The 26,441-nt window shown below is 41.1% G+C and overlaps 2 protein-coding genes across 8 annotated transcripts in view; one reads left to right on the top strand and one right to left on the bottom strand.

Moving 5' to 3' along the window:
• The window catches only part of lrba (LPS-responsive vesicle trafficking, beach and anchor containing), a 180,951-nt gene that overhangs the window by 99,658 nt on the left and 54,852 nt on the right, over positions 1-26,441 (top strand). For all 7 annotated transcript variants that reach the window (XM_020591706.1, XM_020591709.1, XM_020591705.1 and 4 more), the window contains exons 37-39: positions 643-767; positions 5,406-5,549; positions 8,834-8,970. In XM_020591706.1, coding sequence (XP_020447362.1) covers positions 643-767; positions 5,406-5,549; positions 8,834-8,970 — 406 coding nt within the window. The remainder of the gene's footprint in view (positions 1-642; positions 768-5,405; positions 5,550-8,833; positions 8,971-26,441) is intronic.
• Positions 9,704-11,721, bottom strand: mab21l2 (mab-21-like 2). The gene has a single exon (XM_020591721.1). The coding sequence runs from the start codon at positions 11,292-11,294 to the stop codon at positions 10,215-10,217; it is 1,080 nt and encodes a 359-aa protein (XP_020447377.1). The 5' UTR covers positions 11,295-11,721; the 3' UTR covers positions 9,704-10,214.

Here is a 26,441-nt window from a genome sequence, read left to right as displayed (position 1 = left end):
AGTGATATTTCATTATGGACAGGTACAGAGTATACATGAACGATGCAGTATGGTAGCGACTCATTAAAAGTTAACACTTTCTTTTAGAGCATAATGATTTACTGACCAAGCCTGGTAAAGGAGATGTAAATTGTTAAGAAACATGGAGGCTCTAGACACTGATTAATATTGGTAATGCTGTCCACCCCCTCCTCTGTGATTGTAATGGCCTTCTCCTTATCCCGCTGGTCTTGAGTCCTGACAAGAGGTACAGTATCCTGCTGGGCTTGAAATGAGCCTAGAATGGAAGCACGTGCCACAAAGGTGTGTGGAAAATGATCCTGCTGTCATTTGACTCATTCCTCTGTGATGGTACTTAGTGCTCAGTCCACCTTTTGAAAAGAGAGTGGAGGGGAAAAGGAGAATAAAGGAAATGTCTTAGCCTTTCAGAAGGAGGTACTGTCATTGTCAAAGGCAGGAACAATGTGATTTGGGGTCAAATCATGTGGATAAGTGAATATTTTTAAAAAGTGGCTTGAGGGTTAAAAATCCCCCACAATGCTGGCTTTATGTGTGCTTGCTCGGGCTGAGTGTTAATGCCGGGCTGCTATACCATGCTGGCTGGTAATTGCTAACACATGTGCTGCTTCTATCTCGTCACAGCCGGCCGAGGGAGTTCTGGCGCCTGGACTACTGGGAGGACGATTTAAGGCGTCGTCGTCGCTTCATCAGGAACCCCTTCGGATCCTCTCACTCAGAGGCTACGCTCAAAGCTGCGACTGAACACGGTCAGTCTCATACACCATGTCCTCTAGTTTCTGCCTCTTGTTTGCACTTGCTTTCTTACTCACCAGGTACAAAGCAATAAAAACGGGTCCTTCCGTTGCAATAAAATTTTTATTGTACCACAAGACACAGAAAAATACCACCCTCATTTGAATGTCACACAGGTAGTTTCATATTCTGCCTCCGATTATGCAAAGCTAGACTTACAAGCAGCCTGTGTTTGCATGTTTTACTCAGAAATTCAGGTTTGAACTGAGTGGTTGTGAATGCAATAATATGAAGCTTTCTTCCTTTTTTTAATTTGCTGCGTAACAGTGACTGATGTCAGTGGTAAGTTACATTCACACCCGTCCTCTTCTGTTTATCCTCATTGAGATTTAAATAAGGGATTTGGGGGATTTCTGCCTCTGTCTTCCTTTGCAGGATGGTCCAGCATGGGTTTTTATGGTGGTATGTTTTATTTGCTCCTCAGGTTACGTATTCCAAGAAAGCACCAATTGCAGTCCACCAAACATTTTCTGTTTTGAAGAAGGAGTCTACATTATTCTTGGAGCCTGTTAAACATTAAGATTTAATGTGAAATGGCCTCTGGAAACGGCTGCTCTTACCCACAGTACAGAGTTATTAATAAAACATTGATTAGTTTTTCCCTGTAGTATTGGGATAGGCCCAATCATTTTTTTTTTTCTGTGCATTTTACTTTAAAGACAGGTGCAGATTTTCAGTGAACCATTTCCAGCATTCACTTTTAACCACAACACATAGATGATTCACATCCCTGCGTTAACACCAGGAGTCATTTATTTTATAGAATGCAGAAATGAGGGATTACAGGCAAAGATCCAGTGCACATCTGGGTGCACTGTCGTCATGCTGGACCTACATTTACCAGCTTGGTCTCCAATAAATATCCACTTCTGCACCAAACTCTCCTCAGCGTGTCAACTGCAGAAGTTCCCTTAAAGACGACATCATTCTGAAAAACAAATGGCAGGTGTGACAGGAGTCAATAAGATTGTGATCTAAAAGCAATAAATGTAGAGGATCACAGGATCCTGGGAGACTTCTGGTCTGCAGTAAGAGCTGCAGTGTGGAGGCAGCTGGAGATGGAAGCCACAGTCCAGCTGGGTCGCTGTTCTTCTGTCGCACGCCTCCTAATGTTACTTGGTTTCCTCCTTTTTATCCCCCGTTTATTCCTCCTCATTTTCCCTTCAGCCAGATCATGACAGAGAGCAGACATATCACATAAACCGGTCACTGACTTCTTCTAGAAAATGCAGGCATTTGGTCTGTATTCAGTTTTACTCAAAACTATTTCAGCTCATGTGCTGCATATATTCATCACTTGGGGGAAAAAAAAGAGACAAATTCCTGCAAACAGCATTTGGTTTCAAAGTCAGGTCTGTGTAAAAATAGCCAGCAGTCAGTTGCAGCAAGGGTATGCTACCTCAAGAGAGTATACTGCCTGCTGGAGTATGGGAATATATCATTAAAATAACTCTTTGACATTGAAGCCTGACGGCATCCATTTTCTGATGTAACCTTTCGTCTTGTTTTAGTCGACCCGACATTTGTTACGGAAGTGCAGCTCAAGATGAGAATGCAGGGCTGAGTTTTCCAACGGAGCACAAAGGTCATATCTGGCTGTAATTATATTCATCAGATGCAGAGGAGAAAATGCAGTCTTGCTCCCTAGGAAAATATTTAGTATAAGATCAGGTCTGAATTTACCCTAATTTTCTAGCTACTTGTCGCAACACTTTTCAGATCTCGTGCATAGCCATAAAATCAGTGGTGGAAAAAGTACTTGGATCCCTTAAGTAAAAGTATCAGTACCACAGTGTAGAAATACTCTGTTACAAGTAAAAGCATTGTTGTGTATATCACATTTAATGTTGCCGCTGGTAAAGGGGGAACTCATTGCAACTAGCTTGTAATTTGAATAACTGCTGGATAGCTTGTGAATTTTCCACTGGAGATCAATAAAGTTTGATTATACTGTAATTTTGGTATTAATCTTGTTCTGAAAAGTAACTAAGATTATAAAATAAATGTAGTAGAGTAAAAAATATTTGCTTCTAAAATGTAGTGGTCGAAGTATGAAGTAGTACAAAATGACAATATTCAAAGTACCGATAGCGCAAAATATTACTTAAGTACAGTAATTGAGTAAATGTACTTAGTTACTTTCCACCTCTGATATAAATAGAACGGCAGTGGGGGAATATTTAGCTTTTTTTTTTAACTTGGCAGTATTGTACCAAAGTTTTATTTTTCTTATATAAAAAGAGGGACATGTGTCTTTTCCTTGAGACGTGAGAAAAATGTACATTTCTGCATTAAGGATATGGACAAATGTTATCATTCATACTGCGCCAGGATGATTTCCACAGGAGAGTGTGTGGCTGCCAGTAGGCCTGAGTAGGCTGTTATGTATTTATGGTTAGAAAGAACCATCTTTTCTGGGGATTGATTCGGTCAGGTCCAGGGCCCGTGTAGCAGAGGTGGCAGAGTAAATACCTGAAGACTAATGTCTGTGTTCTGGTAATCAATACTCGCCTCATGACCGCGCTCCTGGCTTCCCTCCCGTTAAAAACAAATTTGTTAATTTTGACAATTTAATTGCTGTGACCATGCATGCCTTGACTTGTATAAGCAGGTAGTTGAGCCTCTCGGTCGGGAAATGGGGTCTCGGAAAAAGCGCAACCTGTTGGGATTTATGCACGTTTCTGCTCCCTGTGTGATGATGAGTGATGAGATTGAAGGGCCCTGGCTAGATTTCTTGTTAATGTGGCGTGCCTACTCTTTGTGTAGGTTGTTTATCTTTTAATCTTTTTAAATTATACTTTAATTTAAACGACACCCTAAATTTTATATGTTAATGATATTTGAGTTTTAATCGTAAAATTTTTTGCTTTTTCAGTCTCGTCTGGGGTCTTTGTTAGTATTTTTTCTAGATGTGTGTAATAGTTTAATTCTTTAAAGTGATGCTCTTAGATTAGTTTGTCCAACTGTTAATTTGTACTTAAAGTTGTCGAATGATTTTATGCACACCACCAAAACGTCAGGGTTGTCAAATTAAACAAAAACTATCTTCTTTAGGAACAGGAGGAGTGAGAAGTTAGCATGGAGCCTGTCACTTATGGCCACATTTCTTTTAGGTGTGCTTGGTGAAAAGTGATGTAAGTCTGGTTAAAGTAGCTTTTCTTTCTGCTCTGGTAGACTCACTCCAACAATATGCTGACTGGTTATTTTGGTTGTAGTTACCAAAGTGTATATTGTAATGAGGGGTAGTTAATAACCTGTGTTTGAAGGTAATAGAAGGAGTAAGGTTTTGGATCAGTCTAGTTCAAGTGAGGCTTGCTAATGTACAATGTGCCTGGTGGGGCGAGAACTGCTGAGTGTGTTTTACAGTGAAATGCAAAGAAGCCGAACTACATCTCTGTTTTTTGAGCTCATCTGACAAGTCCCCTGTCCACTTGCTTGGTGTGAATACAATGGCATGTGGTACGTATTAGGGGAGCTGGTAGTAATTTCACTGCTGCTAACTAAAGAATCCTCCAGGGAGGCTTAATTACAGGAAGACCGTTCTAAATATCAGTGAGCTGCATATTTTCCACGACAAGAGATTTTTTAACCGAGCTCCTCTAGACGTTTCAAAGTCTAGAGCCGCCTAACATGGCTGTGCATTGTTAGGACGTGCAATTGATCTCCCCTCAGGTGACAATGAAAATAAAAAGCCCCTAGTTATGTGCTCACCGACTGACTGGATTAAAACTGTTGCTTTTACCAGAATGCTGGATTAAAAAACATGCACAGATGCAGTGAATGCTGTAGACTTGCCAGCCAGGCTTTGTTCTGTGTACTTGAGTCTGTGGATCCTCACCGTGCTCCACTGGGGAATGCAGGGCTCTGTAAATGTTTGCAGATTACCATTTTTCTTAAATAATCCATTTGGAACCTCAAGTCATGTTCAGTTGAAATCAAAACGGGCAGTGTGTGACCCTCATTTTGTTTAAATGTGTTTGGATAATCTTTGTGTGGAATGGCGTTTGTTTTGATGTATGTTAAAGGGTAAAATGCATTTAGGGCGAGGATTATGTCAGTCTTTTGTCTGCCCCGTTTTGTTTGCTATCTGCCTGCCTTCACGTAGCTCTGCAAGGCTGCAAGTCGGTGTGGGAGTAGCGGTGCTGATCAACTCGCTAATACTTGAATTAGAGAATAAACCTTGTGGATTAATGAGCTAAGCCATGATGTAATCTCAAACCGAGGTGTGTTTTATGAAGTTAGATTCAGATGTTAATGCAGTTCTGAATATTTGGGGGTTGGATTCATTTCTTATTTTTATGTGAGGTTATGGTCAGTTTGTACTTACCACTACTTCAGCTGGAGACCATGACGGTGCAAATAAGTGTTGAGTATGGACTGTAGAGTCATACAACATTTCCTTTTTTATGTTTTCTGTTTGTAATATTTGCTCATAATTGCTTTTTTTAAATTCAACAGAAAAAAGACAGGTGCTTAATTTCAATAAAATCAAAGGTGTTCATTTAAACTTTGTCATCAGACTGCAGTGAAATAGTCGAAGCACTTTACAGAGTTATACAGTTTTAAAAAAAAAGCCCCTTTTTCTCCACTAGTGTCTGAGGAGGACATTCTCAAAGGCAAGCAGTCCATCAGGAGTCACGCTCTGGGAAATCAAAACTCGGAGAGTGAGACGTCACTCGACGGAGATGATGACGCTCTGTCGTTCTTAGAGGAGAAGGACCTGGAGAACCTAACAGGTACAGAAGCAGCTCATGGTCACCTGCCTCTCAGGCTTGTTCAGCCCTCCCCATCCAGCTAAGTTGCATTTCTTCTGCAGCCTAAATAAAGAAATGAGGTTGTTGTAATTTTCAGTTTAGTGTAATAGTGAGTTATATTACACTCCCTTATGCACCGTTTTCCCACTGAGTTTCCCATATAAAGTAGCTGGTGCTTTTTTTTTTTGGATTCAATGTTTGAAACTGCACACCCCTTTATGAACATGTATACACATTCTTTTCACTGGATAACCTTTTTCATTATTGCACCTACCTCCGTGGAGAGCTGGTGAAAACACAGTATCTTCAGTTTGCTCTGTCTGCCACTGGAGGTCTGCTTTGCAAACACAAACAGGCCTGAGTAGCAACTCTGTAAACATTTTTTAATCCAGCAGTGGCTAAGTTTATCCCAGGATACTGCTTCCTCTGAAATGGGACATTATCTGACTCCAGAAAAGCAGCATTGCACCAATAAAAGCCTGAACTGCCCTCTGTGCATTAGCCTGATCAAATGATCACAACCCAGCCATAAATTGAATTTTATCCAACTCCCAATATTGTCAGTGCTGTTTATCTTTTGACATGTCTGTTATTTAAACCGTCTTGATTAAATATCATATTGTGCGCTAATGGGATTGCAGTGTAATCCGTGTTTTTATGTGCAGTGGCAGCGCTTTGCAGCCTAAGCTGCATTAATGGGGTTGAGAGTGCTGTTAAAATAACGCAACTGAATGACAACAGGATTAAACGTTGAATAAAACACCGTGTGAACTGCAAGAATCGAGTAGAGGTTGTCGGGAGAGGTGCAGCGTCTCCTCTTCAGCAGCTGTCTGCTTCAGCTGTAATTGAATGTCTGTGTGTGAATGCAAAAAAAAAAAAAAGTTATTTCAAGCCACGGACACCGTGTCGGTACTCACGGGGTTCACCACAGGGAGAGAAGTGAATCTATATTCAGTGCCTTGCGAAAGTATTCGGCCCCCTTGAACTTTGCGGCCTTTTGCCACATTTCAGGCTTCAAACATAAAGATATAAAACTGTAATTTTTTGTGAAGAATCAACAACAAGTGGGACACAATCATGAAGTGGAACGAAATTTATTGGATATTTCAAACTTTTTTAACAAATAAAAAACTGAAAAATTGGGCGTGCAAAATTATTCAGCCCCTTTACTTTCAGTGCAGCAAACTCTCTCCAGAAGTTCAGTGAGGATCTCTGAATGATCCAATGTTGACCTAAATGACTAATGATGATAAATAGAATCCACCTGTGTGTAATCAAGTCTCCGTATAAATGCACCTGCACTGTGATAGTCTCAGAGGTCTGTTTAAAGCGCAGAGAGCATCATGAAGAACAAGGAACACACCAGGCAGGTCCGAGATACTGTTGTGGAGAAGTTTAAAGCCGGATTTGGATACAAAAAGATTTCCCAAGCTTTAAACATCCCAAGGAGCACTGTGCAAGCGATAATATTGAAATGGAAGGAGTATCAGACCACTGCAAATCTACCAAGACCTGGCCGTCCCTCTAAACTTTCAGCTCATACAAGGAGAAGACTGATCAGAGATGCAGCCAAGAGGCCCATGATCACTCTGGATGAACTGCAGAGATCTACAGCTGAGGTGGGAGACTCTGTCCATAGGACAACAATCAGTCGTATACTGCACAAATCTGGCCTTTATGGAAGAGTGGCAAGAAGAAAGCCATTTCTTAAAGATATCCATAAAAAGTGTCGTTTAAAGTTTGCCACAAGCCACCTGGGAGACACACCAAACATGTGGAAGAAGGTGCTCTGGTCAGATGAAACCAAAATCGAACTTTTTGGCAACAATGCAAAACGTTATGTTTGGCGTAAAAGCAACACAGCTCATCACCCTGAACACACCATCCCTACTGTCAAACATGGTGGTGGCAGCATCGTGGTTTGGGCCTGCTTTTCTTCAGCAGGGACAGGGAAGATGGTTAAAATTGATGGGAAGATGGATGGAGCCAAATACAGGACCATTCTGGAAGGAAACCTGATGGAGTCTGCAAAAGACCTGAGACTGGGACGGAGATTTGTCTTCCAACACGACAATGATCCAAAACATAAAGCAAAATCTACAATGGAATGGTTCACAACTAAACATATCCAGGTGTTAGAATGGCCAAGTCAAAGTCCAGACCTGAATCTAATCGAGAATCTGTGGAAAGAACTGACAACTGCTGTTCACAAACGCTCTCCATCCAATCTCACTGAGCTCGAGCTGTTTTGCAAGGAGGAATGGGCAAAAATTTCAGTCTCTCGATGTGCAAAACTGATAGAGACATACCCCAAGCGACTTACAGCTGTAATCGCAGCAAAAGGTGGCGCTACAAAGTATTAACTTAAGGGGGCTGAATAATTTTGCACGCCCAATTTTTCAGTTTTTTTATTTGTTAAAAACGTTTGAAATATCCAATAAATTTCGTTCCACTTCATGATTGTGTCCCACTTGTTGTTGATTCTTCACAAAAAATTACAGTTTTATATCTTTATGTTTGAAGCCTGAAATGCTTATTCCAAACTGCGCTTGCGGGAGTGTGAGGGTGCTCGGGGAAATCAAGCCGGGCTCCGAGCCTCCTCTCTCCGCAGCACATCTGCAAATACAATGCCTCGTATGTGCACAGCTTCCACCCACAGCTCCCCTGAGCCAGGCTCTCATTGTCATACTGGCATAAATTAAGATTGATGAGAGATTAGACAGATCTCACACCCTGCATCCCACAATCAATTCATTCTGACGGACTGTCGATTTCTGACATGTCTCAAAATTTTACTGTGTATTTTTATTTTAGTAAGAGTATTAAGGCCTCTTTGGTTTACTCTATTTTATTTTACTTTCCATCAGCTAATGTCACAGGGCGGTTTCTAAATTGTTCTTTAAGTTTATATTCAATTCATCGATTAATTGCAAATGTACTATTAACTATCGCTAAGGGGTAAAACCTTCAGCTTTTCACAATAGGCTACTGCAACACCAGGCCTATTTAAATATAATTACTGAGAGAAAGTCGAAACTTTAAAGACACATTTATATTTTTATTCATTTTTACCACTTTCTCCTCTTTAATTAACCACGTCCAAGATTTGACTGGCCGTGGTTTTTTCATCAACTCAGTGAAATACCTTGTCGGGTTTAATAAGTTTAACCTTCCCTTTGGTGGCTTTTTAAAAATAAAAAAGCCACCTCCACTTGGAAAAGAGGACACAGGTGCTGTTTTCTAACCGGCTTGTGCGTGTCCGCCAGGCCCAGTAAACCTGAGCACCAGTGCCCAGCTGGTGGCTCCGGCCGCGGTGGTGAGAGGCACCCTGTCGGTCACCGCCTCCGAGCTCTACTTCGAGGTGGATGAGGACGAGCCGAGCTTCAGGGCGATCGATCCAAGGGTAAGAGACTGGAGCCCCATTGATCCCGGCTCACATTGTCACATATAGAAGCTGGTGCTGGTGAATGTCTTTTAAACTGGTGACGCATTTCAAATCTCTGTCTGTAATATCTGCAAAAGCAGATTCAGTTTGTCAGCTTGTTGCTGGAATCACAATATAACGTTATTTAAATTGAATCGGGGAAATGCCACATTACAAAATGTAAATACCTATATAGGCAGTTTTTCTAAATGAGTATTTAGTAAAAGAAATCTAACGCTACTAAAATGCTGCTTTATTAAGTGGCAAATTGAAATTACAGCTTTGTAAAAAATAAATAAATCAGGCCTTTTTGAGGAAAGACACAGATCAGACCTTCCCAGCGGTGACTTGGCTTTTTAGGCCAGCAGCGTTTTCCCATGGTAAGAAAATTAATAATTTAAATGACAAGTATTGTGCATATTTGGAAACTAGCAGCCCGCTGACCTACAGGTGGTTTAACACTCCAAGTAATGATCCTGTGTTGTTGTTGTTGTGTGTTTAACTCGATATGTTCTTAATAACGCCAGATTTAATTTGAATGTATGTCAGAATTGATTAAAATGAGCTAGAGGTGTTGTTGCTTTATCTAAAATCAGCCGCATTCTCCGGGTTAAGGTTTCAGGTAGGGCCTGTGCGGAGGCGCACACGGAGCGGACATGCTGCCGGGCCTGCGCATTAACGCGTGGCCGTTGATTTACATTCATTGGAAAAATCCTTTGAGTCTGAGACGCACAGTTAAAATAACTTGGGGCCTAAAGTTGAACGAGCACATCCCTTCTTTAAATGTCTAGCGTTGGCCTCTTGTGTGGATCATTTGACAATAAAGTGAAATGCAGCAGATTCGCCTGTCACCTCAGCTGTCAAGACACGTCAAGACACGAGGCCAAGTTGTAATTTAATTTGCAACATTTTATTAACATTTCTTTTTTTTTAAGTCACATAATGAAAAAAATGAACTTGGCACGCTACATTTTATTCTTTCACTTAACGATTTTGTGCATATCTTTAAATAAAAGTTTCTTCACTTTGTGAAAACATTTAAAGGAGACAACTAAAAGTTGTTACATTTATCTGAAAATGTACCTTAACGTCCTTTCTGTCAGTGGCCCAGTCTCTCCATTTAAAAACGGTTTTGTGGTTTGCTCTCTGCTTGGAGAATTCAGTTTTGTCCTTCTCTGGAGTTTTATCCCAAAATGTCTCTCGGCTCTGTCTCGAGCATCATTTCATAATTTGTCCAAACTTTTAGCATTGGTGAGGATTTCTCTTGCTAGTCTCCATGTCTGCTTAGCAGCAGCCTCCAGGGCTGAGTGAGGCTTTCCCTGAAACAAGTCCAAGTTTGGCAAGAAGTAGTGAGGACATCTGCGGCACTGCAGACAGGATATGAGCTGCAGCAGGATGCCATTCAGTCGGTCTCCGAGGCAAGACTCGTCCCAGTCGGTCTCTCTCGGGTGTTTCTCACACTCGTACAGCAGCAGGGTCTTCATGTGGTAGTTGTTGAGCGGCTGCCCCGGTAGCTCCAGGTGACGGTCCCTCAGAGTCTTCAGGATGGACAGACACTTCTTTCTGCAGCCGGCCATTAGCAGCCTGTTCTCGGCCTCACTGAACTGCAAGACCCAGGCGTCGCTCTCTGCAGAGCTCTGCTTCCCCGTCAGCGAGTAGCACTCTTTGGAGAGGAGGTTAAAACCCTCGGCTTTGACTTCTGCTACCCGGTTAGGGCCGGGCCATGGAATGTGGGGCATGGGCCACTGAGCTGCACTTCTAGGCCAAATACCAGTGCACTTGAACGCTGGGGTGATCTGCACCACGTACCTCTCCCTGATCCGTAGTTTCACCTCGCTGGTGTCCGCTACCATCTTAACCACGTCGCGGTAGCTGCATTTATCCACGGCCTGCGCTACAAGAGTCTGAAACCTGGAGCGGATCTTTCTGGCTGAGAGGTAGCCCGAGGCGGTGATGAACTCGACCCACAGTGACATGCTCCTTTTACGGCCATCACTCAGCTTCAGCACCGCGCAGCCGGGCAACGAGCCGTCGTCAACAAAGTTGAACACCCCCATTTGATTGAGGTAGAGCACCACCTCAAATTCATTGGGGGAGATGACCTCCATCCCCTCATAGCGCGCATCTATCTCACTGAGGGAGCTGATAAACCGGGGCTCCTGCACTTCCACCTCTTTAAGGACATCTGAAACCACTTTACAAACCTCCCGTATGGTCTTCGCAATGGCTGCTTTGCGAGCTTGGCATCTCTCGTTGTAATATTTATTTAGCTGGTAAACCAGCTTTGCCTGCGTCGCAATCATGTTTGGGCAGAGGTCCGGGCTGTACACCGGAGAGTCGCAGTAAGTTGACGGATCCAATGCTTACCGGTAAAGCCAGAGGCAAATGCTTCCCCGTGCAGGAAATGTATAATCAAAGTTTCGTTTTTCTTTCCTTTTTTTTTTTTTTTTGCTATTGCAGCGGATGGACGTCAGTGTGAGGAGGAGGAAACGGATAGGGATGCAACGGAATAGCCTGCTAAAAACAAGTCCAACTCATGAGCACTCCTTGCGCGGCTGAATTTTCAGGTTCAGGGTCACCATCCGCGTCCCGGGCTGCAGACGCTAAAGGCTAAAACACGGTCTGTGACCAGTCATCTCTCCTTGCTGTTATTCTCTCCACTGTGCCCCCGCTCACTTTTCGTCCACACTCAGCTGTGAGCTGGACTTGTGTACTTTATGAATGACTCCTTTAGGAAGAGTGAAAGGGGTCGGGCTTCTCTTCCTGCAATCATGTGCAGAGCTGTCAGTGCAGGCAGCCAATCGTAGCAGCCAGACGCAGACGGTCCTGCAGGAGAGCTCCAGTCAGCAGCATCTCGGCGCACGGAGCTGTCCGCTGCTCTCAGGTTGACACAGGAAAACACGGACCTATGGGTTTATAGGGGCAAATTCCTGTGCACACTCTCTAAGCCAACAGTAAAACATTATTCTTTCAAGAGTGCGTCTCGTTGCGCGCAGTTCCGCCTGGTGCATTTTGAGGATTAAGATAGTGTGAGTGTGATTGAGAGCTTCTAACTTTAAACCTGCTTTAAATCTACAGACTGGTTTTCTCTCCGCTTTCAGTGAATGTGTATCTTCATGGTTTACTCCTCTTGGAAAGGCTCAGTAATAATTTATTTGATAGTAAATTTGATTTTATTCTTACGGCTCATGCAGCATGTTGTAGTTTTCTTAGAAAACATTTCTAATGAACCTGCTGGCTTAATCTTTAGCATTTATAGGCCCTGTCTGGGTTTTATGGTTCCCCTTTTTTCGAAGCAGACGCCTGAAACCAGATATGTAAATGAACTTAAAAGTTAAATCTTTTTTTCCTCCCTCTTTTCTTCAAGATCACTACCAGTTCCTCTTTTGTTCCGGGATAAGCTCCGGAGCGAGTGATGTAGCCTATAATTAATATGTAATTGTATCGGGTATTTTATACACCATAAATATTTGATGTCATCACATCGTTAAACCTTTAGATAGACAGTAAATGCCTGGAGTGCACCTGCAGCTTGGGCTCAGAGAAGCTTGAGTTAGGGCGACCTGCAGTAGAAAGTGTAGTAAATCCACTTTTTATTCACTCTTTTAACTGATGGACATTTTCTTTGTCATTTTTAGCCTTATTTACTCGGGAGAAATTTTACAGAGTCAAATAACTGACGCGTGTCCGCGGCTTTTCTCACACACGCGTTAATTCGTCCGTGTTTGTCGCCTTGAACCTTGTCCCCTAGGCTGCTGAATGATTTTAACTACGGGACGAGCTTGTAATTGAAGCCTCATTGTCACCTATCCTTCACGATGGAGGACTAAAGAAGCCATTACTCTCCTCTTGGAGAAGGGGCTTCGATGTGAGACACACGTATGGTGGAAAAAGGCAGACAAATATTGTGTTGCGTTGTTGCCGCCTGTTACCTTTGCAGTCCTATCACGCGTGTCCGCTGTTCCAGTTTAAGAGGTCGCCGTCAGTTTTTTGCTTGTTTTGTGCGACTTTCAAGTCTCCCCTTGTTTAAAAGCCTCTGTAATTCAGTTCAGTAAGTGTTTTAATTCTGAGAGGTTGTGTTGGATAGAGCCACTCGGCGCTCCTCGATTATACAACGGTGAAAATATGAATACAAATGTTCAGTATAGTCTAATCGATCCCTAATTGATTGATTGGGCTACATTACAGAAAAGAGCAGCACCATAATCTATATGTCATATCTTGAATGACTTTTTAAATATAAATGGTGATCAGAGACTATGAAAAACATGTCTGTGTACAATTTTCTTTTGCATTCTGCCTTGAGCTGCAAGTTGCCCGTGTTGCTAAACCTTGTCCAGAGCAAAATGGAACCAGAAGGGTTTTTTTTTTTTTTTTAGTTTTGGGCAAATGCACTGTAATAAAAAATTGCATGGTCACACATACAATAACGTTTGTTACAAAATAATTTTACATGTGACAGAATGATTCAGTAATGATTTCCAGAAACCAGTTCACTGATATGAAGTAGCCAACTATGCAAAGGATCTTGAAATGAGCCCCAAACATTTTAGAAAAAGGCAAAGATTAATGAGCTCCGCTCCATAGTTGCAACATCCTCTGGGCTTTATCATGAAGCCTTTTTCTGCAAAGGATGATGAGGCTTTAGGGAGTGTAAAAGTAACTTGTGAATAAATCTGTAGAATTTATCATTTAATTTGGTGTGGAAAAGGCTGTAGACTCGCTTGGTATTTGGGGGCATGTCAGTGTATCAGATAGCCTATATTCAAAAACCAAAATTCACAAATTGCCACATTCATTTCACTTTACTCAGGATGAGAAACTTGTTTTATGTATGCCAAAGGCAGCATGTTGTCCAACAAAACAAATCATTTTATTTAATTACATAATTAATGGTGGGACCCTGTGTGCACATTTTTCATTAATTACGTAAGACTTAGCAGGGCTTGTCTTTACTTTGGTCTCAGAGGACAGGTTTAGTGTCAAATTAACTCGTCCCCACCAAGAAAAACATTTGAGGTGAAACAAAGCTGCATTTACTGGTATGTCTTGACATTTGAATGTGATACCCAAGCAGCTTAACAACACACAACATCCATTTGAATAGGCTTGCTAGGAATGTGTACATGTAGAGAAACTATGGCCAGTTGACTTGTTGTGATATTTAAAAGAAATGTTAAACTGAGATTTGGCAGTCCTCTTATATTCAAGTAAAGACGTAGTTAGCCTAATGGGGCACTGGAATTTAGGAACAGATAATAGAAAGAGAGAAAATAAATGAGAAAAAAGTCTGGCTGTTTAATTTTATGACTGTTTATTATCAAGCTCACAGCTTCAGAGAGATTCATCAACACCACTGGAGAGCAAGTGTCCAAATATTATGAAGGACGTGCTAACTAGCTTAATGAATGGGGACCCATAGTCAGACCTTTATAACGACTTTAAGAATCTGTTCTGACCCACTTATCACGCCACATGTTTCTGAGCAACTGTTCATTTTTTACTATTTAAAATGGAACCTATTGGGTTTTATTAAGTCTTTTTATTTTGACAGTTTATATGAAGCGGTTGGCTTTATCTCAGGATATGAGCATTTACTTGGTGTGCATTTCTGTGCACACATGTGGGTAACTGTCACAGTCTTATGTCTGCACACTTCTGGGAACAAATTTGGAAGCCTGGCTTTTGATGTTTTTAGCTTTTGCCTATACTTTTATTTGCTTTTTGCCCTTTGCAGTATTTTAAGTGTAGCATAGAGTATAATGTATAAGTTTAATGACAAAGGCCAACTGATTGTTACTCATTCATTCAGCCATTCTTGCCGCTTTTGTGTTCCTATTATTTCCTGAAAACATCCAGAATTATCTGTGGTTCCTTAAGAGTTCCCCCTGGTTTATATTGACTGGAGAAAAGATCAGGAGCCTGTCAGAGAGCTCTTTGATCTGAGCCTGTGTGACGACTCTGCAGTGATCCCTCTTGAGGACAAAAGTGCCCATGCCTGTGAAAATCTCTGCCAGCTGATGAGTAACCTTACTGCTTCTCTTTCTTTTCTTTTCTTCTGTCCTTGCACAATTGTTCTCCCACTGTCTCAGCCTTATTTTTATTCTTCGTCTCCTTTCCTACCAGACTAGACCAGGCGCCTTCAGGTGGCTTGGTGCTATGCCTTCTGCACTGTTAAAGTCTGGTTAAAGTAGCTTTTCTTTCTGCTCTGGTAGACTCACTCCAACAATATGCTGACTGGTTATTTTTGGTTGTAGTTACTAAAGTGTATATTGTAGAATAGTTTACCATTAGTTGAACAGTCTCTGGCACATTATTTGTGTTAAACATGTATATTCAAAACATATTTAGTCTCTTATATGAGGACCTTTTTTACCAAATGTCATAAATCTAGTAATTTAATCTGCTTGTTGAATGTAAAGTACCAAGTATGTGCTGTATATGCAGCAAATCTGTGCTTCACAAAATAAGTCCCCTAAAGTAATTTACAGCAGAATGACACACAGTTGTATTAAGTTGACCTCGGTCCATGCATCACATCTCAAAATGTTATGGCTAGATTTTATGGCATGGCATTGATGACAGTAGAATAAAAATAGAGGCCCCCTCCTCTTTGTATATTAGTTATTGTGCTTTTTACTTCTAAGTGAGTTATAGGGGAGGGTGATATCAGGGCATTTTCAGGTGTTGGTCTTTTTTATTAGGCTTCCTATGGAAACATAAGAGGTGCAGGGAAGGTGGCTCACTGTCTCATAACACACACAGACCAACATCAGCACACATGGGTACTGAGAGAGTACATTTTTGATGCTCTTGTATACTCTTGTTTTTGTTCTCTCCCAAATCTGGATGGACCCAGCTGCTCGCTCTGTAGAGGGCTCAAAGAAAATCATCGCAAGCAACTAATTGCCTGGCAGGCCCCTGCATCTGCGCAGCAGATAGCAGAACTGATGAAGTCACAGAGCAGATGTGTGTTTGCCTGCATGCTTATGTTTAGCAGAACCCTCTCTGTGTTTCAGCACAAGCCATCAATATTGCATGTGGAGTTATTGTTGCAGAGCCACTCCTGAAGACTACTAATATTGCATCAACGAGGAAGTGAAATTCGCTCTACTTCCAGCTGATTGGCTAAAGGAAATATCTGCAAAAATCTGATAGGATGGTATTTGCAATCCTCCTATAAATACCCATTACAATCTGAGCATATTATAGATAACTGTGTCCCTTTAGAGAGCTAGTTTCTAGTTGTGGTTGAAGTATGTAATACTTTTACACCATAAAAATTACAGATGTATGCTTTAAAAGGCTGGCATACACATTAAAGTAATTTAAATACTCAGTGTAGTTTTGGACATAATCCACTACAGAAATGATGGTGGTGTGACAGCTGCAGCAACTAATAGAAACACAGAAATAAAGTAATAAATCATTGGAAAACATGTACTTATTTATAAATTTGTAAAATAAAAAAACAAAACAAATTGGCACTTGAAATCTGCAGATTGAAACTGGCTTACAAGGTGTTCACAGTAAATTTCTGTCCTTAAAAAAATAGTAATGTACATGTAGTTGCTTATGTACTAACTGCATTGTACTATTACGGTATACTGCCATCACTAATACACTATATATACTCATATTACTAGTATGTTGTATGCTGCTGGGACATTGTAGGGAACAATTTGAAACTCATTGAAGGAGAATTGAATTAAATTATCCCACACTGGACCATACAGTACTGTAAAAATTAAATAAACCTGCTTACCGTTATAGAAAAATGTATTTGTTAAAATTAAACTTTTATAGCAACAAGCTACTTTATTGGCTTAGCAAAGCACATTTAAATGACTCAAGTAATCATACCATCCAGCTATTGCTATGTTAATGATATAAATATAAATAGCACAAGAATCAAACTACTAACTGTTGAAAACTAAATGTTTCACAATTCTTTTCATACGTCATCCTTGGATTATCTATCACTGAAACACAAAAGACTCATAGTTGCTGTTATTCAGGTTTATCACACATGAATTCACACATATAGTTGTCCAGCCTTGGATGATACGATGATAAAACCCCCAGTGAGAAGACACTGGTAGCTCTAATTAGAGGGGTGATGACGGCTACCCAGGGTTAGCTGGAGCAGCTGAATGGATGGTCACTCACTCAAAGACAGCCATGCTGGTGTTATGTAGCAACCTGTCCCATATCGTTAAGCTCTCACTAGAGTGTCAAACTGCTGGGACTGCACCCCTCCCCCGCCCTCCTTCTTTGCTTCACCAAACTCTCGTGGTTGCTAGGGACGACCTTTGGCTGCAGCTGCCAATCACAAAGAGGCATGGCAGCACGGGGTCTTGGAGAGAGGAACATATTGATTTTCCTGTTAGAGCCTAAGTAGTGTGTGCTATAGGACTAACGGACAGCCCAAGCAGGTATGTCATTATCAATGAGCCCAAGAAAACAGATCCCCTCACTCTCTCTCATTCATATTGGCCTCCTTCCCTCCCTCCGTCTCTCCTTCATGCCATTCCACCATCCATTCTCTCCACTGTCCCTGTCCACGCTGACAGAGTGCATCCTGAAATGGTCAATAAATCGCTCAGCTACAGACTGATGGGTTGGGATCACCTTCTTTTCTCTTTCCCCATCTCTTTTGCTGTCTGCCCCTCTCTGCTTTCCAGGTACAATAATTATAGCACCTGAGAGACATGAAATGTTTCTTTACCAGAGGAAGACTTCTTAGCATTGCAGCCATCACATGCGCCTCTTGGATTTTCCCCGTCTTCAGTCCTCAGCATCTAGGATCCGTTAATCTCAAGCATCATCTATTGTGGCTCACTTTGGCTCATCCAGTCATCAGGAAACCCAGTTATTAACGTATTACTCCTCTTGTTTTGCCTCACTCTTTGTCAAGTCAGTGTCTGGGCTTTGGGAGCTGCTCCGTATAAAGACAGGCAAAGACCGGATTTTAGCCAATTAGAGAAAACTTAGCTCAAGTAAAGGCTTAAAGCTTACTGAAGTGTATTTTTGTTCCCTGGTAGAGCAGTATTGTCTTTCTTTACTGTCCTTTATCTTGCTGTGTCCAAAATGCATATTCACCCCACCTCTGTTTCCTCTTCCTTTGAGTTTCAAACATTCATTGGTGCAATATACAATAGCTTCTCATATGATATGATCGTTCTCTTAATGATGGTCAGTGGTCTCCTTCATATGGAGTTTTTAAGAGTGATGGAGAAAGGCTTTGGAGATCCTGAGATACTGGCTGCTTCTTTTGTTTAAACTTTCATGTAGCGCCATCATCAGGTTAGAATTTTAATTTGTCCAATACTTTGAGTTGTGAACATATACCCCAAAACTAATTACATTCCAGTCAGCCATTTTTGTATTTTATTTTTAGTTCCTGTTAGCAACTCTAAACTGAGAACATGGTAGAAATTATACCTGCTAAACATCGGCAAGTTAGTGCTGTCATTATGACAACTTAGTTTGACATTGCCCACACAGGGACTTGTGTGAGTTTCAGTGCACGTCCTTTGAAATTAAAACATGCTGCTCAGCGCTGTGTCACTGATGGCATGCTCATGGCACTATATACCCAGAGTACTTAAAACAGAAGAGCTGTGACACTGAGGGGTCAAAAAACAGTAGCGGGTCATGTAACTCATGTAGCTTCAAATAGTTCCAAACAGTTGATTCAGGTTCAATGTTTTCTGTAGGGATGGTGGGATTTCTCAGCAAATTACTGCTTCTGATGACTTGTACAGCTTTGCAAGCTAAGCCAGTGTTCTGTGCATGTAGATAGCTCAGCTAATTCAGCTGGCCGCATAATTGTTAAAGTGACCCAATATTTGAGGAAGACAGTTAGGTTGTAAATATTTTGACACGTCACTAACTTAAAATGTGAAGTATAATTATTGCTATTAATTTTAACTTTTTTCTTTAGGAGATAGCAGTTAAGCCAGTATAATTCTATGGCCCTGCTCGTACCGTTTGGAACTGTTTCATGTTAAAAAAAAAAAAGTCCTTATAGAGTCAGTGGAGATGTCTCACTCTTAATCTCTGTATACATATAATGTAGCTCAAAGTGAGTCTCATAGAGCTGCTAGCATGAATCATTGTCTGTTCTTAAATTTGTTTCAGTTCAGTTAGAAGAGGTTTGCATTTTATTTATCCTTAGCCAAGATATAAAGGTTGAGTCTTGTGCAGAACAGGCCGAGGAATCTCTGCAGTGAGTGGTAACCAGGTAAGACAATTGCCACATTGGTAATCACATAAAGAAGCATTAGAGAGAGCGTCATCTTGCCACCTAATGATGACTAATGTCTTTCTTCCATTTGCTGTGTCCTCACATACACGAACAACCACCCCATCTCTTTTCACAATGAATGTCCTCAGGTTTTCTCTGTCCCCCTGTTTGTGACCTGGCTTTGGATCTTAACACAACCACAGACCACTGTAGCTGAGACCTGGCTCACACTTAACCAAGCACCTCCAGACAAAGAACTGCCACCCCCTCTTTTGCACCTGAGCCTAGCCCCTCCATCATGTTCCATCTCAGGGTTTGACTGGGCCAGTCAGGGGGCAGGTGCCTCCCCTCTCTTCCTTTGATTGATCCCCTCTCTCCATCATTTATTGCCTTCGTCTGTCTCTGACACACGTGTCAAAGGCAACACACTGGCCTGATGGATAGGCCTGTTTATGGATGCCAGTCTGCCTGGTAGGCTACTGATATTACAATCAGCACCTGTGTACCTGCTGCTCATACAAGCCTCTGTTATTCAGCCGAGGTCAGAGAGACACCCGGCTCTGAAAGATCGATGCCTGGTCCAGCATTTTGAAAACTGGAATTTTAAATGTGTTCTTGTTTTGTCAGAAAGGTCTGTGCTACATTTCAGATGACTAATCTACAGTTATGTCACAGAATATACGTTGTTGAGCTTCCGTTTATCTGTATTTCTAAGGCAAAACATCTTGGCTGTGAAATAATATCCTTTCTGTTAATAGCTAAAAGAAATCGAGTAATTTTAACAGCTGTGTTTGTTTTTATAAGGTGAGCTGATAGTATTGATGTATGCTGTGCGTAAACACATCTCATGTGATGAAGAGCAGAATGTTACATTGCCGAGTTCTGGTGCCTCAATTGCCATTATGGTTAATGACCCATCCAGTCTGGTTGAAATGGCACATCCATAGGGACATTCTGGAGATTACTTACTCATCCAAGACCCCTTTCTAGCAGACATCAGCACAACAGAGCTTTTTTCCTGCATCCTGTAGTAGAAAGATTGAGTTTTATCTTGGTGTTTCAACTACTGGTTATTAATCTTGTTAATGGCTCAAAGGAAAAAAAAAACATGATGCACATTTTCTTTGTCGTGAATTTTAATTTCTATTTAATTGCTCAAGCAAAATGTGTTTCACTTCAGCACCATTGTAAGTACTGTTTTTATATGAGAGCAGAGGTAACGGTAAAGTCTTATAAACAACAAGCAGTGGAGTTACCTTGTGTTCAAGGAAAACTATCTACTGCATCTACAAATGTAGACATCTACAAGCATATTTGACAGTAAGTTTATCTTCTACTCAGTTTGTTTGTACTGAATATTAATTACATCATAATTTATCTTCTTCCAGAGTATTGAAGATCCTCCTTACTAGTTCAATTCACTCTTGTTATGGTCTCAAAATTCTTGTCACTAAACACGTCACTTCAATTGAGTCACCTTCAAATTCTCAAGTCTCTACAGTTTTGTTACTGCTTTCCTTGTTAGGAATCCTATTCCATCCTCTTCTTTCGCTTCACACAACCAACCTCAGATTCCACAAGAAGGGTGTACTTTTCACCCCACACCCCCTTAAGCTGGTGACAATAGCTGGATTAGAAAAGAATTTACTTCAGCAAAGCCTTGCACCAACCTCAAAAAAGCCCATCTTTTACTAAATAGCAAAATGGAAGACTGATAGAAAGCGGGGAGAATGCGATAGGAGTCGGTCAGTGATCTTAACCTGTCTGATGTTTGCCATGGCAGATTATAGGGCAGTGGAGGGCCAATAGCAGTGGGTCTTAACAGTGCCTGTCCTTCACTGGTGGCTCTGGTCTGTCTCTCTGATTTTGTGAATATTGGTGAAAATCATAAACATTTTTTTCCCACCTTTTCCCGATGTGCAGATGTTTGCTGATAAGCCTGACTAATTAAGGAACTTATTTAAGCTCTTTCAATGTGATCTCAACATTGATCCCATGAAGGTCTTACATTTGGCTGCTGGTGTTTCATTTGTGAATTATATATGCTCTATATCCTAACATAAAGCAGATCTTGTTATTGTTTTGGTGTTGCATTTGTTGTACAGTTAATTGTAGGTGTTTGTGTGAATCTACACCATGTTGTTTTGTTGCATTGTCCAAAGACAGGTTAGATGCATATTTTAATTAATTTGTAATGTAGGTTTTACACATGCGTAATGTAGAGACTGCAGAGAAGATTTTCTCAATTTGTGGATGTCCGGTGAGGTTGTGATGTAATATTTTCAATTTTGAATTCCTTGTTTATGTAACTGCTTTGGTATCGTATCAGGACCCTACTGATGCTTTTGTCTTCATAGTTTATGCCCAAAGGCTAAATGTCGAATGAGGCAACGTGGTGAGGTCTTCACTTCTCTACCAATTAACCCCAAGACCACTGCAGAATTTTCCTAAATCCACACAAGACCAGTTTTTTTGTTCCTACTTCAAAAAGGCTAAGAAGCCAAAGCAAAGGAGAAAAGGCTAACCTATTAGCAAACAGTGAAAAGGGCCAGAAAAGGGTTTAATCCCCATTAGGCTAAATTCAGACTAAGTGGCCCCAAAGATCCTTTCAAAGGGGACCTTCTTCAGGGAGTGCAGACTCTTACTGGGTGACGTTTGGGACTGAATGCTTTAACCTTACACCCGCTACAAGTTGGCCTTGTTTATGTTGTTTTCATACTCTAGTTATGTTTATTTATGTATTTATTTTTGTTTGCCCTTGTAGTTTATACTTCCCCTGAGGCAAATAGTTTTATCTATGACTTGTGATTACATGTTGAATTATCTACCTGGTGATAGAACAGTTATTCCTATCAGTTACTGATGGACAAAAATGGTCTTGTCTACCAGTGATCACCTATGTATTGAACACTCCAATAATGCATCCAGTATTCTGTCCGTATTGTCTGTTCTAGGTGCAATAATATAATTTGTCTGCTTATATGTGTACCTCTTAAATTTGTATGTAGTGTTATGTTAAAAATAGTTTGACATTATGGAAAATGTTCATATTCACTTTCTTCCCAAGAGTTAGATGAGATCTATATGATCTCTACCAGTCTCATATCTGTCTGTTCTCTGTAAAGTTGTAGCTGGTTTAATTAGCTTAACATAAAGAATGGAAACATTGAAGTGCTAGATTCTTTGGGCTGGGTCACACGGTGGTGCAGTGGTTAGCACTGCACTTCCAAGCAGGAAGGTTGTGGGTTCGAACCTCATGGTTGACCCAAGCCTTTCTTTACGGTGTTCGCATTTTCTCTCCTTGCCTCTGAAAGGTTTGCAGGTCTAAATTGGCGAGTCTAAATTGCCCGTATGTGTGAATGGTTGTCTGTCTGTATGTGTCAGCCTTGTGATAGACCGGCAACCTGTCCAGGGTGTGCGATTCCTCTTGCCCAGTGTTTACTCCCAGATGCTCTATGGGATCCGCAGTATAGATAATGGATGGACCACTCCTTTGGGTTTGGTAACCTATTTGATTGATCTTCAGTCAGGTGTCAGACAGTAATTGTGTTGTGGTTAGTTGGATAAAGCATAGTTCTGCAGAAGCACAAAGGCCTGAGGATGACTGCTGGAGTGTGAAAGTAGAGTCATGCGTATGCATCTTAAGATCATGTGATTCCAAGCTCTTGGGAACTGAAAAACGTTTTCCTCTTGAATGATTTACCTATTTTACTCACAGAACTGCCTCCCAAAACCTACCCAGCACCAACACTCTTGGTTATAAGTACATACAGTACCTATTTCACTGTATTATTGAAAACATCCCATTGCAGTCCTTTTTCTTTCTTTCCAGTATCTGCAGTGTCCTGTATTTTTTTCTGGCTATCACTCACTCTCAAAAGCGAAATCTGTCTTAATTGGCTCCAGAGGGCTTGGGGAAGATTTGTGTCTACGGTGATGAGGGTTCTGATTGGTCCAGAGGCAAAGGCAGCCAACAGACCCTTGTTAGAGTGTCAGAGCACTTTGCTTGCTCGTTAGTCCGATGAACTCATTTACTGATGCGGGGTGACAAGGCCTTGTTTACTAGTGTGGAACAGAGAATGGTGGGACATAAGGGAGGGGGCAGGTGAACAAGAACATGGTTAAGGAATAAGGAGAGTAGAGAGTATCATTAAAAGGGTTATAAGCTATATAGCATTTTTCTGGATGAACCAGTGTCAAAAAAACTCTTAAATGTCAGCTTGTATTTGGCCGTCTGTGTCTTTCTCATTTTCTGCTGCAGTAAAAATGCTGTTAGCGTCTCGGTTCACTGAAACTATAGTTATTGTAAATTTCATGATTCTGTGGTCAGTCCAGGGAAGAGACTCACAAACAGCATGGCACTGATGCTGTGGTTCACTGTGTATATGACCTTTGAATAAGAAAAATGGGAGTTAATTGATCTTCGTAATCTGCAACCTCCTTCCATGGTTTGCATGTAAAAGTCATTTTATGATGTGTGTGGAGTGGGGTGTCGAGGAGTGGGGGGTTGATGGCTTTTGGGAAATAAAAAGCAGTAGCAACTCTACACGCTGCTACAGGTTCACAGGTTTTTTCATGAATTATATCAAGTTCTCCCAATACCGCTCGCCCCTCGTCTCCATTTTGATGTTGATGGATCACCTCTCTTCCTCCCGCTCATTAATTTCATCACCTTATCTCCCACACCACTTCATTTGACCAAAAGGTAATAATAAATCCCTCATCCATTATCCTTTAACTGAGGCAGCCATGCAGAAATACTTAATAACAGGCAACAAATTGAACTTCAATCACCTCATATTCTTTCAAGGAAGCGCAGCACATTAAACTGAATGAGCAAATATGCTTATATTTATCTCACATGGTGTACTGTATGTACTGTTTCAAACACAAAATTAGACTTGAATTACAGTTTTTTTGTTATTTCATGACAAATAAGGATTTGCTTTATTGGTGATTGGTAGTGGATTCTGTCCTCTTTGACTCAAGGGTTTTATCAGCCCCTAAACACACACACACGCGCGCACACACACACACACACACACACACACTTTCTCTCTCTCTCTCTCTCAGCCTGCCTGACAGCGAAGGCAGTTGAGAGCCTCATCTATCTTAAACCACACTGCTGATAGTTAGTCTGTTGCTCCCCTAACTCTTCCCTAATTCAGTGGCCTTTCAATCAAATGTAATCTTTTTTACCATGCTCTTCCAGTTGACTTTGCATGTGTTTCTAAAGATGCAGTGGTTGGTAAAGGAGACTGGATTTGCAAAGGAAAGGGAGATGCTGGCAAGGACTGTCTGCAAAATTCAGTGGTGACAGTTCGTGTGTGTGTGTGTGGTTACGTACCATAGCTACAGTCACCCAGCCCCTCTTCATGTGTCCCTCTTCATTCCGCAGTCTTTTGGGCATCTGACAAAGACAAACGACAGTGCTTCAGAAATGAGCAGCAGCCCTTGTGCACGAACAGGTTGAAAGAGGAGGAGGGAGAGATGCAGAGGGAGAGACAGACAGAGAGGATTGCAATCAAGACTAGTTCCTTTGTTTTCTGTTTGGCTGTGTCTTCTCGCGTGACGCTTTGAAATTGATCTCGGGATGCACCAGACCTGAATCTATGGATATTGTTCCACTTGAAATGAAACCTCACTAAAACTGTGCTTCATACTCAGCCGATCATCTTGACATGTAGGCTCTTGATCCATTTGATTTTCCCATATCACTCGCTATCATTTGATATTTATATTATGATTTTTACACTATTAAAATGTGATCAAAGACCTTGCATAGTCTGGCTTTGGTGTTTCTCATAAATTCCTCCTTTTACTTCTGTAGCATTGCCCTTTCTTTGAGCCTGACTGATCCAGTTCACCATTACTATTTATCACAGATGAAGCCTGGACAATAACCTCCACACCATAGTAATTTGTCCAGACGTGGTCAGAACAGCTAGAGCATTAGAGCACAGATAGTTTGTCACACACTGTCACCCACTCAACTTTTTCATCTGCAAGGGAAAGGGCGCTGCCCAAAGGGACAATGAGCTTGAGAACATACAATGTTATTTACAGCGTTCCGGACGATTCATTGGTTGAGGGCAAAATATATCTGGCTGCCTCTGCTACTGTCATATCTGTCTGTGGAATCAGGGACTGCAGCTTCATCATTCCAGCCCAGGGCATCTTCTTGACATTTGTTGTGAGGGCTATGAGTGTCCTCCTGGGGATGAAATGAGTCAACCACGGCCTATTGGAGGTGAAAGGTTACTCGCCACATATTCACTCATCATACACCTGAAGACAGGAATTTCATTTTTGATCAGATAGTAGGAACAGAGCTGTTTTGAAAGATGAAACCATACTACACATCTTTTGTGTGTTGCGGGGCCTCAGTGTCAGTTTCCCAATATACCAGTCTTATCATATGTGATAAGTTAGTCTAAGCCCCGCTTGCTGTGTATCAAATACAAATAAAGAGGCATAAATTGAAATTTGTTTAACCTATAAATAAAATTCATTCTACAATGTGACCATACCTCCAACTACTATTTATCCCCATGGATGTATTAATGGAGAACTGGATACATCATTGCTAGATGGTGCCTGTTCAACATGTTTCTGTGGCTTTAGGCCCATAAAGCATGTGCACTTGCTCCAAGCCAGGTGACCTCCAGTTGGTTCCAACCACACATGAATGGGATAAAAATAAAATATCTGCTAACTAGTCGCTAAACTAGACTTCCGAAATGATATTGGACCCAGTGAATCGAAATCTGCTAAAAAAATCATTTCTCTGGATTTGTGACACTAGAAAAATTTTATTCACCGTTTTACAGCCGCTCCTTTTCCAAAGATTTGATTTTTATTTTATTTTGATTTGATTTATTTATTCTTTCAAGCATGTAAACACAGTTGATATATCAACACACCTAATTTTACACATATCCAACAAATGCTAATGCAATATCAATTTGCTTATACCTAGTATATGCTTGAATGGAGTAGGAAGAAGTCAGACTTATCCAGTCCTACCCCATGACATCATCTTACCATCATTGGTTTGCAAGCAGTATCTCTACATAGATCTCTTCTACACCACACAAGTAATATACTAAAGAATTATAACAGAGTGTTAACATTCGTACATAATTACATTCTTAAATACTTATCTTCTACACCACACAAGTAATATATTAAAGAATTATTA

The sequence above is a fragment of the Monopterus albus genome, unplaced genomic scaffold, assembly GCF_001952655.1.
Source record: "Monopterus albus unplaced genomic scaffold, M_albus_1.0 scaffold15.1, whole genome shotgun sequence".
Taxonomy (NCBI): domain Eukaryota; kingdom Metazoa; phylum Chordata; class Actinopteri; order Synbranchiformes; family Synbranchidae; genus Monopterus; species Monopterus albus.
This window is presented reverse-complemented; position numbering and strand designations above follow the sequence as displayed.

Bases quoted from the DNA above. Each gene is read 5' to 3' on its own strand.
- mab21l2 (XM_020591721.1), bottom strand. From the start codon at position 11,294: ATGATTGCGACGCAGGCAAAGCTGGTTTACCAGCTAAATAAATATTAC.